This window comes from Lolium rigidum, chromosome 6 (assembly GCF_022539505.1).
Source record: "Lolium rigidum isolate FL_2022 chromosome 6, APGP_CSIRO_Lrig_0.1, whole genome shotgun sequence".
NCBI lineage: Eukaryota > Viridiplantae > Streptophyta > Magnoliopsida > Poales > Poaceae > Lolium > Lolium rigidum.
Window position 1 is genome coordinate 97,370,505 of NC_061513.1, and position 12,535 is coordinate 97,383,039.

Below are 12,535 nucleotides of genomic sequence, written 5' to 3' on the forward strand. Positions count from 1 at the left end.
TTCGGGGCCCTTGATGAGGTAAAACCATTACTTCCTGCTTGTCTGATCTTGATTATCGAAAGTATATCGGGTTACAATTGGGTAACCGAAGGACTATGGTGGTCTCGCCGAGAGGCAAGGGTTCTAAGCTCTAGGTTTTTCTTTGAGGTGGTTTCATGCGTGTAAGTTGTGTTCCTGCAGATCCTCTCCTGGCCTTTATATAGTAGGTCAGGTCTCGAGAGATCTATCCAGATTCGACAGAGATACAAAGAGTTATAGCCTAAGGTTTCCTTGTTTCGTCGTCTTCTTTCCTTGTTTATCAAGTACTTTTCTTCGGATGAGTCCTCTTCTCCAACATCGACGCATAGGCCCACTTCGGATATTCGGCAATCTTCATGGGCCCCTGGTTGGACCGGTGGAGGTAGCCTAATGCTGGTTACCCAATGGGTAATACCCACATCAATTGGCCCAAGCTTGCACCGGTTGAGTGACCACCCTCAAGGTTACATAGTGAATCGAGGACTTCCCTTTTGGTGGGAAGGCTCAATGAGAATACGGTGAGGCCTTCGTGGCATTTGGGATACTTTGTCCACCACACCGCTCCAACTGAGAGTAGCACTTGTAAAAGTGTGAACTTTGGGATACATCATCGTCTTCACGTGCCTTGGTTATTTATATACCCGAGTTGGTTACTTGTGATAGCATTCATGCTTGAAGTTATATATTTTGTTATCACATAGTTACTTGCCTTACTTAGTATAAGTTGTTGGTGCACATAGGTGAACCGTAGTACGTTAATTTTGTGCTTGACAAATTAAACACTAGTTTTATTCCGTAATTTTTCAAGCCAATATTATAAAAAATTTAAATCACCTATTCACCCATCTCTAGACGACATCTAAATCCTTTCAAAAAGCCTTATTGCAAACCACGATTCCCTACTCTTGTTGCTTGTTTCTTACCCATCCGGTAGCAACGACGAATGTCCGCCATTGATTGAATTGGAAGTACATGAACTTTTTTCCTTTATTAGTATGAATTCTCACATATTTGCAACATATACGATGATAATACCATATTTACCAATGATCCCCTTTATTTAGTTTATAACTCTACAGAACATGAAACCAAATATGGGGATTCCCACATATTTGCAACCATTTTCGTAGTATAAATAATCGATTCTCAGTAGTTACAAGGGATGATAATAAGAAAATTTGCTCCCATCCGTTCAGGAAAAGCTGCTCAACTTTATTTGGATATGAATGCATATTGATATATCTTAATTATTGATACATCTGTATCTAGAAAAAGTAGAGAATATTTTTTTGAAATGAAATGAGTATATCTTATGTCTTCTCTTGATAACGTGGAGGCTTAAGAAAAGACGTATATTCTATATCACTGTACATGCTCTAATTTAACATACCATACTGATTAATAAAAAACGACCATCGACCATTTTTTTTGGAGGAATAAAAAGACCATCTGATTGTTCAACATTTGATACCTTCCCCTTCCCTGCACCCTCGGTTCATTTCGAAATCGCCTTTCTCCCCTTCCATGCCAAGACCAGGTCATACCTTATTCCAAAATTCATAAATCGGGCATTATAATCCCATCTGGTCTTCTCTCTCTCTCCCGTCCCCCGTCATTTTCCTCCCCTGTGCCTTGTGCAACAGGCGAGGCGAGGCGAGACGCGAACTCGTGCGGGAGGAGGCAAAATATAGCCAGCCTCCATCCAATCCCGATTGCTTTGCACCGACGACGAGACCTCGCCCTCCCTCCCTCCCTCTCCATCCCTGCCGTAGCCGCATCCCCGCGAGGTAACCAAATGCCTTCTCCTTCCCTCCTCCGCCTCCCGCTCCCGGCGGCGCGCCGCCTATTGATTTCGCCGTCGATTGGTCCTGTTTCGCCCCAACAATCGTGGAACGAGGCGTTGTTCCGAGGTGCATGCGGGTCGCTCTCGCCTCGGTTCCTGCTTCGGGCCGCCACCATGTTCGGGGTATGGAGGTGGCGAGGGTTGGGGCCGTGGCGGCGTACGCCCTCTGTTGTTTCGTGGGCGGGTTTGGTGATTCCGATGGAGTTTTCTGGGGAATCCGATCGTGTCCCCGTACGCAATGCGACGGGAGGTTACGCTTTGGTGCCGCCGTTTCTCTGGATTTTCGGGTTGGTTGATTGATGCGTTCGGGTATATTGGTCGCGCGCGACGGCGTGACGGGTTCTCGTCGAACTTCCAAGCGGCCGTTTCCTTTTGATCGCTCTGATGTTTTTCTTCCAAGCGCGCGGCGGCGTGCCGTGCCATTGCCGTCGGGCATCGATTCCGTGCCATTGGTCGCAATGTGCGGGTGGTTTTTTTTTTCCTCGCTGGCGGTTTGAGAAAAGTTGCCCCTCCTGCGCACCTTTTCTGACCCCCTCCCCTGTATTTATTCCTTGATTGATGTTCTTGATTCCTTCGTGCGTTTTCGGGGTTACCTTACGACAGGCAATACTTTCTCCGGTACGAACGCTGCAGCATTTCTTATTCTTAACCATTTTTATCTGCTTAACGTCTTCCATTTCTCTGGGTGGTTGTTGCATGTAGGGGCGATTAATTAATTTCTCAAGTGCGAAGTTAGAGGTGCCAACATGGTGTCATGAGTTATTTCGCCTTTGACGAATGCTCCGTTGGTGATCCATGCTGTGTTGCCTGAATTGTAGTGTTCAGAGGAATGTCAGTCAAGCATGTCATCAGCTGCGAACTCTTTGGGTTCCTAGCTGGCTCATGTTGAAAAGCATCTCATCTGATTATCTTAATAGGATTCATTCGTTATCTTCGGCAGTACGTTGTTGCTTTATTCACAACTGTTGAACTATTAGTATAGAGTACACATAACTATAGATTCAGTTGGTGCATGCTTATGCTTTCTGTTTTATATAATAGTGACAGTGACGCATGATAGGGATTGGTCATTTATATTTCGCTTCAGTGCCACATTTTAAGACATGGAAAGCCTCTTTAGTTGGTCGGATTCGTATAGCTTCCCATTATGCATTTAAGTGGCAGTTGGCTGCTGCACTTCATGGAAGATTATTCTGAGTACTGTATAGCAATGACCCATACCTTAGATGCTCTTCTACAGTCAACTGGACGCCACAAAAACTATCGCTAATCTTCTTAGTGTGGTCATTTTATAATTCTGGCTTCCCTGTGGCTGAAAATGTGCCTTGTTATTTGTCTTGTATCTTTCATCAGGCTGCTGAGTCAAGATATATGAATTGATGGATCTGTCCACAACTTCTGTCATGGCGGCTAAGGCCTACCTGTACAAAGCAGAGTCGCTGGTTAAGGAATATCTTCTTGCAGATTCATATGTTTCCTACACTGCTGTGCTTGGTGGGATCCTGATTTGCAAGATGGTATCATTCGTCTCCTCTTATTTTTCTGATATTTATGATCATCGAACCAGTGAATTTAGTGTTGCTTGTGTCTTTAGATGGAAGAAACGAAGTGCTGTTGGTTTGATTGCATTTTTTTTGTTTCCCTTTTCTGTGTGAAAACTGAGGACTAGGGGAGATCCCTTTGCAGTATGTGGTTGATATCATAAGCAGGTTTTTGTAATATCGAATTAGATTGTGGAAATTCTCTGTTTAGCCTGATTATGAATTTGTAAATGACTACTCATCAAATCCGATCTTAGCCACGGATGTATCTAAATCTGTTGGGATACGTAAAGTTTAACTCATATGCACACACGTTCTAATACATGCATTTTAAATTAAGTCATGAAATAAATTTAGCAGATTGTTTTAGCATGTAACCTTTTTGTTTTAGTATGGGCAGTTCAGTTATTCAGTTAAATTCTCGACACTAAATGTAAGACTTTCAAAGCCTTGTTTTGGTTTCGCCAACAAAAAGTGAACTCAAATTAGCCTGTCTTATCTACAATGTTTGGCAGCCATGGAAAGTTGCATCACAATGTGGATGTTTTTATCGAGATTGCTGCGTATTTGATTTTATCTGTATTATAGTAGGTGTGCTTCTGTCTATTATGGTGCATAAAGTCATCTTGACTCTTGAGCCTATAGTGGTCTGGTCTGTACCAAGTTATTAGTTATGCTGCGATTGAACTAGATAGGGACATGAAAGATGATAATTATAAGTTCTTGCCTTGTTTGCAGAGTTTGACTTTTCAAAAACCTTTGCACTCACCATAAGACCACATATGATTTTATCTTGCTTTATTGTATATATTTATATTAACCCTGATATTCTTGCATGGAACTTGTTATGATTAACCTCAGTGTACCACAGTACCAGAACTCTAGCTATTTTCTTGACTGCAATTTCAATTTTTCTTTGCAGGTCTATGACATCACACACCTAGTCAGCTCATTCTACTACAAGAGTTATGCTTCTCTTACAAAAGCCCAAAAGCTTGAGTGGAACAACAGGTGAAGCCATCTGTCTGCAAAAGTTCACCCTGTGTTTATTTACATATCTTACTCACCGTACATGTTTTACCTATTCCAGGGGCATATCCACTGTCCATGCAATATTCATCACATACATGTCAGTGTACCTAGTATTCTTCTCCCACCTATTCTCTGATCATCTGGATGGACCAATAACCTCGCGGAATTCAAACCTCTCTAATTTTACACTGGGGGTAAAGGATCTTACTATTTTGTTCCCATTCGAGTGTCTATGTTAACATGCATTTTTCTTCCTTTCCCCTCATATCAGCTTAATGTCATTTGCTCCAGGTTTCTGTTGGGTACTTCATCACTGACATTGCTATGATATTTTGGGTTTATCCTTCCTTGGGTGGAATGGAGTATGTAAGTGACCATATGTGATCATTTCTCTCCCTCTTTAAGTATCTCCTTGCTTTCTCGCTTGCATATTTGACCAACTTGTTACTAATGAAATTTTTTTCAACTTTTGTTGCTCCATTTTTGACGTTTTATTCACTACTGGTTGACCATTATCAGGTTCTTCATCACATCCTGTCACTTATATCAATAGTCTATTCTATATATTCCGGGGAAGGCCAGCTGTATACATACATGGTTCTTATCTCTGAAGCAACCACACCTGGAATCAACCTCCGCTGGTAATTTGATTTGATTAAATGAATGCAAAATATTTCAGGGTAATTATCATATTTTTCATTCTATCTGACCTTTCCTGTTAACTATGTCATGAAGGTTTCTTGATACCGCTGGACTAAAAAAATCCAAGGCCTACCTTGTGAATGGTGTCTGGATGGTTGTTGCATGGCTGGTAAGTGAAGTTCCTAGTTTCCTACGCAGTAGCTGTAGGTGACAAGTTATCTCATGCAGTTGCTCATAAGTTGATGACTCTTCAGTGTGCCTGAATCATACATTGAATGAGCATTTCAAATTGTATAGCCATATTCAAACCTGTTATGTGTATTTGCTGTAGGTTAGGGAATTCCTTATTCCCTCATACACTCTATTCTACCATGTTCTTTTCAAAATTGCTGCTACTGGAATAGTACCTCAATCTTGTGTTTGTGGTATTTAATTTACAGTAACTACTATTGGACATTCCTAAAATGGCCTGGGGACTGGGATACAGTAATAGCAATTTGTCTTGTTATCGAGCTGCAATACACCGTTCTATAAATTCGATTCTTCTTTTTAATGAGAGATTTCAGAGAAATTTATCGTACAAGTTGAGATATTAATGATACAAATCTGAATCAGTGGTCATGTTTAATAAGTCTGTTGCCCTAATCAGCAAGTCTTTCTTCTGCTTGTGAAGTTTCAAAAATTCTTTCTAAGGTGGGCAACCATTTGTGTATGCAGGTGGCACGGATACTTCTGTTCATCTACTTGTTCTACCACATCTACTTCCACTATGATCAGGTACTTCATTCTTCTGGGTCAACTGTCAATGCATGACTATGGGGCAAATGTCACATGGTCCTGAAACTAAATTGAATCTGTTTATTTTGACAGGTCATGCAGATGAAGACCTTCAGCTGCCTTCTGGTATTTGGTGTGCCCACGGTACTACTTATCATGAACACGGTGTGGTTTGCAAAGATCTTGAGAGGCCTTAAGAAGACAATGGCCAAGAGGGATTGAAGAAGAGAAGAATGGCAGACGCAAGCTCATGGCCCATCTACAGAAATCACCATCCTACGTTACAGTCACATACAACTACATATACTTCCGGAGTAAAGCTAGATAGTGCAACTCGTAGCGCAAACTAATATCCCGTGTACATGATCCAGAAATGCGCTTTAGCACGGCCCCGGATTTTCCACGGATATTCTCTATCCTGTACATATCCCATCTGGATACTGCTTAGGAAGCTCCTTACTACTTGTGCATTGGATGCTTCTAAGCCTCGACAACTGAGGTAGTTGGTCACCAATGTGACCTTTGAAAGGTTGAGACCTGAAAATCTGTTTCTACTTACGACTCGGAATGTGAAGCCGGTATCGTTGATGACTTCTGAATCTGAATTGTGGTACTAGGTCATTCTCTTATCATCACAAGTAAAATCTCTGCAGCTTTCTGTGTACAGACTGCAATTTTGATACTATGTCACTTATCCCTTCAATCTGTTTTCTATTTCTAGCGCGAAATCCACAGACTCTAGAAAGGTGGGGAAAAAAACTGAACCTATGAGGAATGCAGAAGGTTTATGTTTGACGTGTCCAGTTTTTCGTATGGTCAACATATGATTATTCTTTTCTTTTGCCATGGACAATTGGACAGGTGATTATTCTGCATACAAAGTGCACATAACCGTAGCTTTCTCCACTGCATTACTTGCCTTGTTCTCTGTTCATGATCAGCTGTACTAGCAGATGGAGAACAATGCAATGCCTGGAGAGTAGTAAAATTGCGGCAACTGGTGTGCTACGTGAGGCTACGGCTAAGCAGGCCCTGAAATGACACGAAGAGGTCCTTGTTCTCTGCGCCGAAGATCTGGTCCGCTTTCTCGAGGGTCTCCTGCATCACCACCACATATATATAATTCTAGAGATCTGAAGCTCCGAAAGAAACAAAACAACGGTTCCAGCTGGAAACTGAAAGTTACCACTTGGGATTGCCTGTGAGCGTTGAGCTCCTTGATGTTGGCGAGGAAAGCAGCAAACTGTTCGTACGAGAGACGACTCCTGCACATGAAAAAGATAGAAACCAACAACTGATGCACATTTTTCTACCAAGAATTTTATGTTTTGCAGGCTAGGATACACAAGAGCTAGCTGGCCGATCGTACTACCTTGCTTGACGAAAGAACTCCTTGCCATCTACTCTTGTTGTGCGCCCTGAAACAACAGAAACGATTTGAACAGGGAACGATCTCCAGCTGAACGAGGTGCATTTCATTCGGCCATGGAACAAACAAAAGTGAATATCGTAGTACTACCTGAGATTGAGTGTCCACGAGGGGGCGAATTGGCCGCCGAGGACATCTTGCTCGAGGGTATCCACGCCGACATTGCCATATGGCCTTCGAGTCGCGGCGAACTGGCGATCTCGGCGCCGGCTGACGTCGGTCGAGGCGACACGGCCGTCGAGTACCGTCTCGGGGAAACGGCGCCGGCTGACGTGGGTCGAGGCGACACGGCCGTCGAGTACCGTCTCGGGGAAACGGCCCCGGACGTCAGCTTCGGGGACACGGCGGTGGAGTACCTCCTAGCGGAAGCGGCAGAGGATCTCAGCTTCGGTTCAGGGTCGGAGGCCAGGCGTGGAGTCATGTGCGTGATGGTAAGCTTCTGCTCCAATGGCCTTGCTACCGCTGAAGCAGAGGGGGACAGATACGTAAGCATGAGCTGCTCAGGAATCAGGATTCAGTTATTGTACAGAAATGGGAATGCTGTGTGCTGCTGCATACCTTCCTGGTTCACGCTTTCGGCTTCGGAAGATCCGTCGGCTCGGGCGGTGGAGACGCTCTTCGCCGATCCCTCTTGGGAAAGTGCGTGCAAGAGAAGATTCAGCACAAGCGAAACAGGGCGCTACACTACATTCGATTCGGCCGAGCAGTGAGTAGTGACCATGCATTATAGTACTATCATACCTCTCCAAGAATTTCCTTTGGCATCGCAGGTTCTGATGTCTACTGTTTCTTGACTCTGCGCAGAGAAGGGCACAAAGCATGACTCCCAAATCCCAATAGCAATGTACGTTCACCCATTTTCATTGACGGCAAAATTAAGCGGCCATGCTTGGCAGAAACGAAATAAGGAACTTACTGAAGAATTCTCGTCCCCCAGCGACTGCATTAGGTGCCTCTTGAATGTCTCCAGCTGCAAAGCGGAAACCGCCCCAAAAAGATCACCATTAGTCTCAGCGTAGGTACGACAGCACATATCACAGCTTATAGTAGTAAAATGCAGAGAATGTGATCACAAATGGGAGTGGCGGCCGGCCGTCACCTTGGCGAGGTCCCTGGCCAGCTTCTTGGACGTCTGGGCGAGCGAGTCCCTCTCCTTCACCAGCTTAGCCTTCGAGAAATCAATTTAACCCACAAGAATATCAACAACAAAAAAGTTACGAAACACGGCTAATGCCGAAGCAAGCTGATGGAGGCTCACGTACGTTGTCGTCGAGGACGGCGCAGAGACGGGCGTCGGCGTCGCGGAGGGCCCGGTCGAGCGCGTCGGCCCTCTCGGCGAGCTCGGCGGCGAGGCGGTCCTTGTCGGCCAGCTTCTGGCGGAGGCGCGCGGCCTCGTGCTCCAGGCGGGAGGCGCGTGCGGCCACGGCCACGGCGGTGATCTTGCGGGCCACCTCCAGCTGCTCGTACGGGTCCGAAGGCAGCGCGGCCGCTATGGCGTCGGACAGCCCGGCGGCCTCGGTGGGAGGAGGCGCCGGCGTGGTGGTGGCGGTGGCGGGATGGGTGGCTGGAGTCTGCGTCATCGGGTGGGGAATGGCGTGGTGGGATCGATCCGAAGCGGGGGCAGCAGGTTATTGGGGAGCGGGAAGAAGAGAAGAAAGGAATGTGGTGCTGGTGCGGGTGCCGAGGTGAGAGGGAGCGCGAGGAGCCGCGGTGAGGTTGATCTCTTTACGTAGTTTATTCCTAATCTACGATAAAGATTGCAATTCAAACAACAAAGTCGTTGTAGTATCCCACGGTATGATTGCTGCACCCCCATGGAGCTCTCACAGCGTTTTGGATTTTCGGCCGTCCGATCGAGCAGACGTGGCGCGATCTCGGCCGTCGTTCCGTCCGAGGCGGCCGAGGCCCTCCCGCAGACCCACCTTTTATCCATGGGTCAGGAAAAGCCCCGCTCGGCCCGATCTCGCTAGCCCTCCACCAATCCCCACAGCCGCCGCCTCCGTTCGTCTCTCCTCCCGCATCCCCTTCTCTCTCCCGCTCCAGCCCCCATGGCGCCGCCGGTGCTGTCCCGCTCGCCCTCCTTTCTCCCATTTGAGGTTCCTCGTCTCTCTGTCGCCGGCCTACCGCGTTCCTCTCTGGAATCGCCGAAGCGGGCGATAGGCGGCGCGGCCAACCTCCGGAAGGGCCCGACGGCGCTGGCAAGGAGCGGCGCGGCCGGTCTCCGTAGGGACGACGCGGGTCGGCCCGCCAGAGCAGCGCGGGCGACCTCCACAAGGGCTGGCAAGGAGCAGTGCAGCCGATGGAGGCGTGCAGGAATAGTGCCGCTGATGGCGTGTGGGAGGGCATGCGGGAGCTCGCGCGGCAGCCGGCCAGGCTCCCTCTCCTCCACCCCTCCTTTCCCCCTTGGCCGGAGCAGAAGAAGGCAGCAGGGCCTCCACCGCGCCCCTCCCTACTCGCCCGATCTGCTCGGCGTGGAGTCCCCGACCGAGCCCCTCTCCATTATCCTCTTGCTTGAGGCTGCCAAGGTCGTTCTCGTCCTTGACAACTGCGAGCAGGGCAAGGTCAGCCGCTGCCTCCTCTATCCTCCACCCCTCCTTTCCCCCTTGGCCGGAGCAGAAGAAGGCAGCAGGGCCTCCACCGCGCCCCTCCCTACTCGCCCGATCTGCTCGGCGTGGAGTCCCCGACCGAGCCCCTCTCCATTATCCTCTTGCTTGAGGCTGCCAAGGTCGTTCTCGTCCTTGACAACTGCGAGCAGGGCAAGGTCAGCCGCTGCCTCCTCTATTTCTTGGTCGTTTTTTATTTTGGCTGTTTTAGGCTTTTCTTCTTATCTGATGGGTCCTGCGTTTGGCTGATTTAACTTGGCTCTGCATTTCGTCTTTGCAGGTTGTCTTCTTCCCAGGATTTCTGCATCGGTTGGCTGCGGCTGCTCTGGTCGATCTGTTGTCTGACTCCGTTCTTGGCGAGTCCCTTGTTTCGGCTATCTCTGCATTCTTGTCCACGCCTATATGAATTAGTATATAGTCGATTAGCTCTTTCCGCATTTTGCCTTCCATGCTGCAGAAGTATGGTGGCTCGTGATAGTAATAGTAGCCTTAAGATTTCACGGACAGATGTGTATAGATGCTGCAAGCCAACCATTTTACAAGTCTGGGCATGTCAAACATTGGTTAATTTTTAAATGGAAAAATATGTTTACTTAATTTAACCAGCAATTAGTGAAATGAGGTATTCGTGCAGCTCTCTATTTTGGCGTCGTACCATAGGCTTGCAGCTGCCTCTCGTGGCAACTTGACAGAAAGGCAGCTCTACAGATCAGTTGTATGCCGGTACTGTTCTTTGGTGCTAGCACTTTCAACTATTTTTATCAAAACATACCCTGTGTGGTTGTGTACATTAGCTTGCCTCGGTTTTTTTGGGTTTCTGGCGATTAGCTTGGAACCCCAGATTGGTGTTTGGTGTTTCTTGACCAGTGATTTGATATATGTCATGTTAGAAAGAAACTACCCTAAATAGTCATGGTGGTCCTTGGAACCCCATCTTGATAGTTATTGTTTTTCTGTGCCCGGAAAATTAGTATATCCTATAAGAAGCACATATACTGTTGTTATCAGTGATGAAGGTATTTTATCTTCGATTCCGCATCACAGGACGTGCCAACAGTAGTGTTTATTAAGAAGCCCTAAAATGTGTGGAGTTTTGGATATTACGTAATTTGCTGAATACCATTGCTTAGTATGGAGATTAGACATGTCTGTTGTATTTTCTTTGTTATCCATGTGATGTCATAAAAGCCAGAGTTGTTTGTTTCAGTTACACAGAACAATCAAATACAAGGGATGAGAACTGTTTTATGGTCTTTTTATTTGCCAGGGTCCTTTCCTTGTCGATGCATGTTCCATGATTTCTTTGCCTTTCGCCTTGCCCCATGTCGTGTTTATGTTGCCTCTGTGTTCTGTCTTTGCATGTTTGTCTCCTTGCTGGGATTGTCGCGCCGGTTTGGCTGTTCTTGGTGAGTATGCTCTGTTCTAGCTATCTCTGCATGTCTTGGCATCACTAGCGTTTAATCTTTCATGCTTCTGTTATTGGTTTGATACCCTGAAGGCCTTGCCTCACTGTAGTTGTGCAGGGGTCAGGATTAAAATTTGTTGACTATTCATTTCGTCTAGCAAATGCATCCTACATATTGATGGTGGCCCAGATTAATGTGTGTCCATAAGCTATGTTTGTAACACCAGCCCATGGGACTGCACCAGTCTCACAATGAGTGTGTTGTTGCGCCCGAAGAATTGGAATATAGCATGTTAGCAAGAAAACTATCTTCGATTCTCATGGTGAGTTAGATTAGTTTGGAACCCCAGCTTGATAATTAGCGTTCTCTACGACCACTGTTAATTAGTTAATTAAGATATCATTTGAATTTGTTACCTGTCCTATTTAATGGCATGTTAATCCTGGTGCATTTTTTACCCAGTGGTGCTTGTGTTATTCGTGTAAATGTTTAATTTGCTACCCTTGTATTCTCACGTGTGATACTGACAAGAATTGATATACGTAACAAATTGTCGGGATAAATGGAATATGGATTTCTAAATTGTCTCCTTTCTAGGGCTATTATGTAGAATTGAGCCTACATCATGTGTTGTAGAAATTACTAGGTGTACAGCTCTCCACTCTACTCATATGCATTGTAGTTGTACAAGTTTGTACTATTTTTTTTTTGCATATAAGCACTTATAGGCAGCTATTGGTTCTATTTTCTTGAGCCTTTATTTGCATTGCATCCAAACCGTGTAGGAAATCATGTTAATCTTCTGCTTATCAATAATATTGTGGTGCACACTCACTGTATCTTGCATACGGTCCCATTGCTCGAATATTTTTGGTTCAACTGGCTTTTTTAGCACTATTGATGATGAATTAGATTAACTTTGCCAACATAATGAAAACCAGCAGATACTATGCTTATCAAAGGTGGAGATGGAAAGGAAGTCGGAGAACTAAATATGCATTATCATAGTTATGTATTAACTGTTATTTTTGCAAATACCTTGCAGGGATAACAAGATGTCTGCATCCCAGAAATTTTGGATTTGAACGCTTCACTGTAAGGTAAGATATTCTCTTCAATGTTGAGCTTGATCCAATCATTATAGGTAAAGGAAAGAACTTTGAATAGTTCTATTAACCTAGAAGGTGATTTCACTTCCAAAACAAAACTACTGAATTTATGTGTCTAAAACGGTTCATTCTCAA

The 12,535-nt window shown here is 45.6% G+C and overlaps 2 protein-coding genes across 2 annotated transcripts; one reads left to right on the top strand and one right to left on the bottom strand.

The window, feature by feature from the left end:
• Positions 1-1,718: 1,718 nt before the first annotated feature.
• LOC124667064 (TLC domain-containing protein 4-like) lies at positions 1,719-6,426 on the top strand. The gene is made up of 9 exons (XM_047204394.1): positions 1,719-1,805; positions 3,215-3,378; positions 4,325-4,413; positions 4,493-4,628; positions 4,726-4,800; positions 4,954-5,075; positions 5,170-5,245; positions 5,794-5,853; positions 5,947-6,426. Exons 2-9 carry the CDS (start codon positions 3,241-3,243, stop codon positions 6,073-6,075), a joined length of 825 nt encoding a protein of 274 aa, XP_047060350.1. The 5' UTR covers positions 1,719-1,805; positions 3,215-3,240; the 3' UTR covers positions 6,076-6,426.
• A 229-nt stretch (positions 6,427-6,655) lies between these two features.
• On the bottom strand, positions 6,656-8,862 carry LOC124663003 (uncharacterized protein At4g15545-like). Its single transcript, XM_047200770.1, has 10 exons — positions 8,545-8,862; positions 8,382-8,450; positions 8,199-8,252; positions 8,024-8,078; positions 7,841-7,912; positions 7,585-7,744; positions 7,373-7,473; positions 7,226-7,271; positions 7,040-7,118; positions 6,656-6,951 (listed from the first exon to the last, which is right to left on the bottom strand). Exons 1-10 carry the CDS (start codon positions 8,860-8,862, stop codon positions 6,859-6,861), a joined length of 1,047 nt encoding a protein of 348 aa, XP_047056726.1. The 3' UTR covers positions 6,656-6,858.
• Positions 8,863-12,535: the final 3,673 nt, after the last annotated feature.

What these genes read in the sequence shown, in the direction of transcription:
- LOC124667064 (XM_047204394.1), top strand. Translation starts at nt 3,241, where the DNA reads ATGGATCTGTCCACAACTTCTGTCATGGCGGCTAAGGCCTACCTGTAC. An exon ending in CCTTGGGTGGAATGGAGTAT is followed by an intron (nt 4,801 to 4,953) that starts GTAAGTGACCAT and finishes GACCATTATCAG; the next exon opens with GTTCTTCATCACATCCTGTC. An exon ending in CCTGGAATCAACCTCCGCTG is followed by an intron (nt 5,076 to 5,169) that starts GTAATTTGATTT and finishes TATGTCATGAAG; the next exon opens with GTTTCTTGATACCGCTGGAC.
- LOC124663003 (XM_047200770.1), bottom strand. Translation starts at nt 8,862, where the DNA reads ATGACGCAGACTCCAGCCACCCATCCCGCCACCGCCACCACCACGCCG. An exon ending in TGGCCAGGGACCTCGCCAAG is followed by an intron (nt 8,253 to 8,381) that starts GTGACGGCCGGC and finishes TCCGCTTTGCAG; the next exon opens with CTGGAGACATTCAAGAGGCA. An exon ending in CTCACAGGCAATCCCAAGTG is followed by an intron (nt 6,952 to 7,039) that starts GTAACTTTCAGT and finishes GTGGTGATGCAG; the next exon opens with GAGACCCTCGAGAAAGCGGA.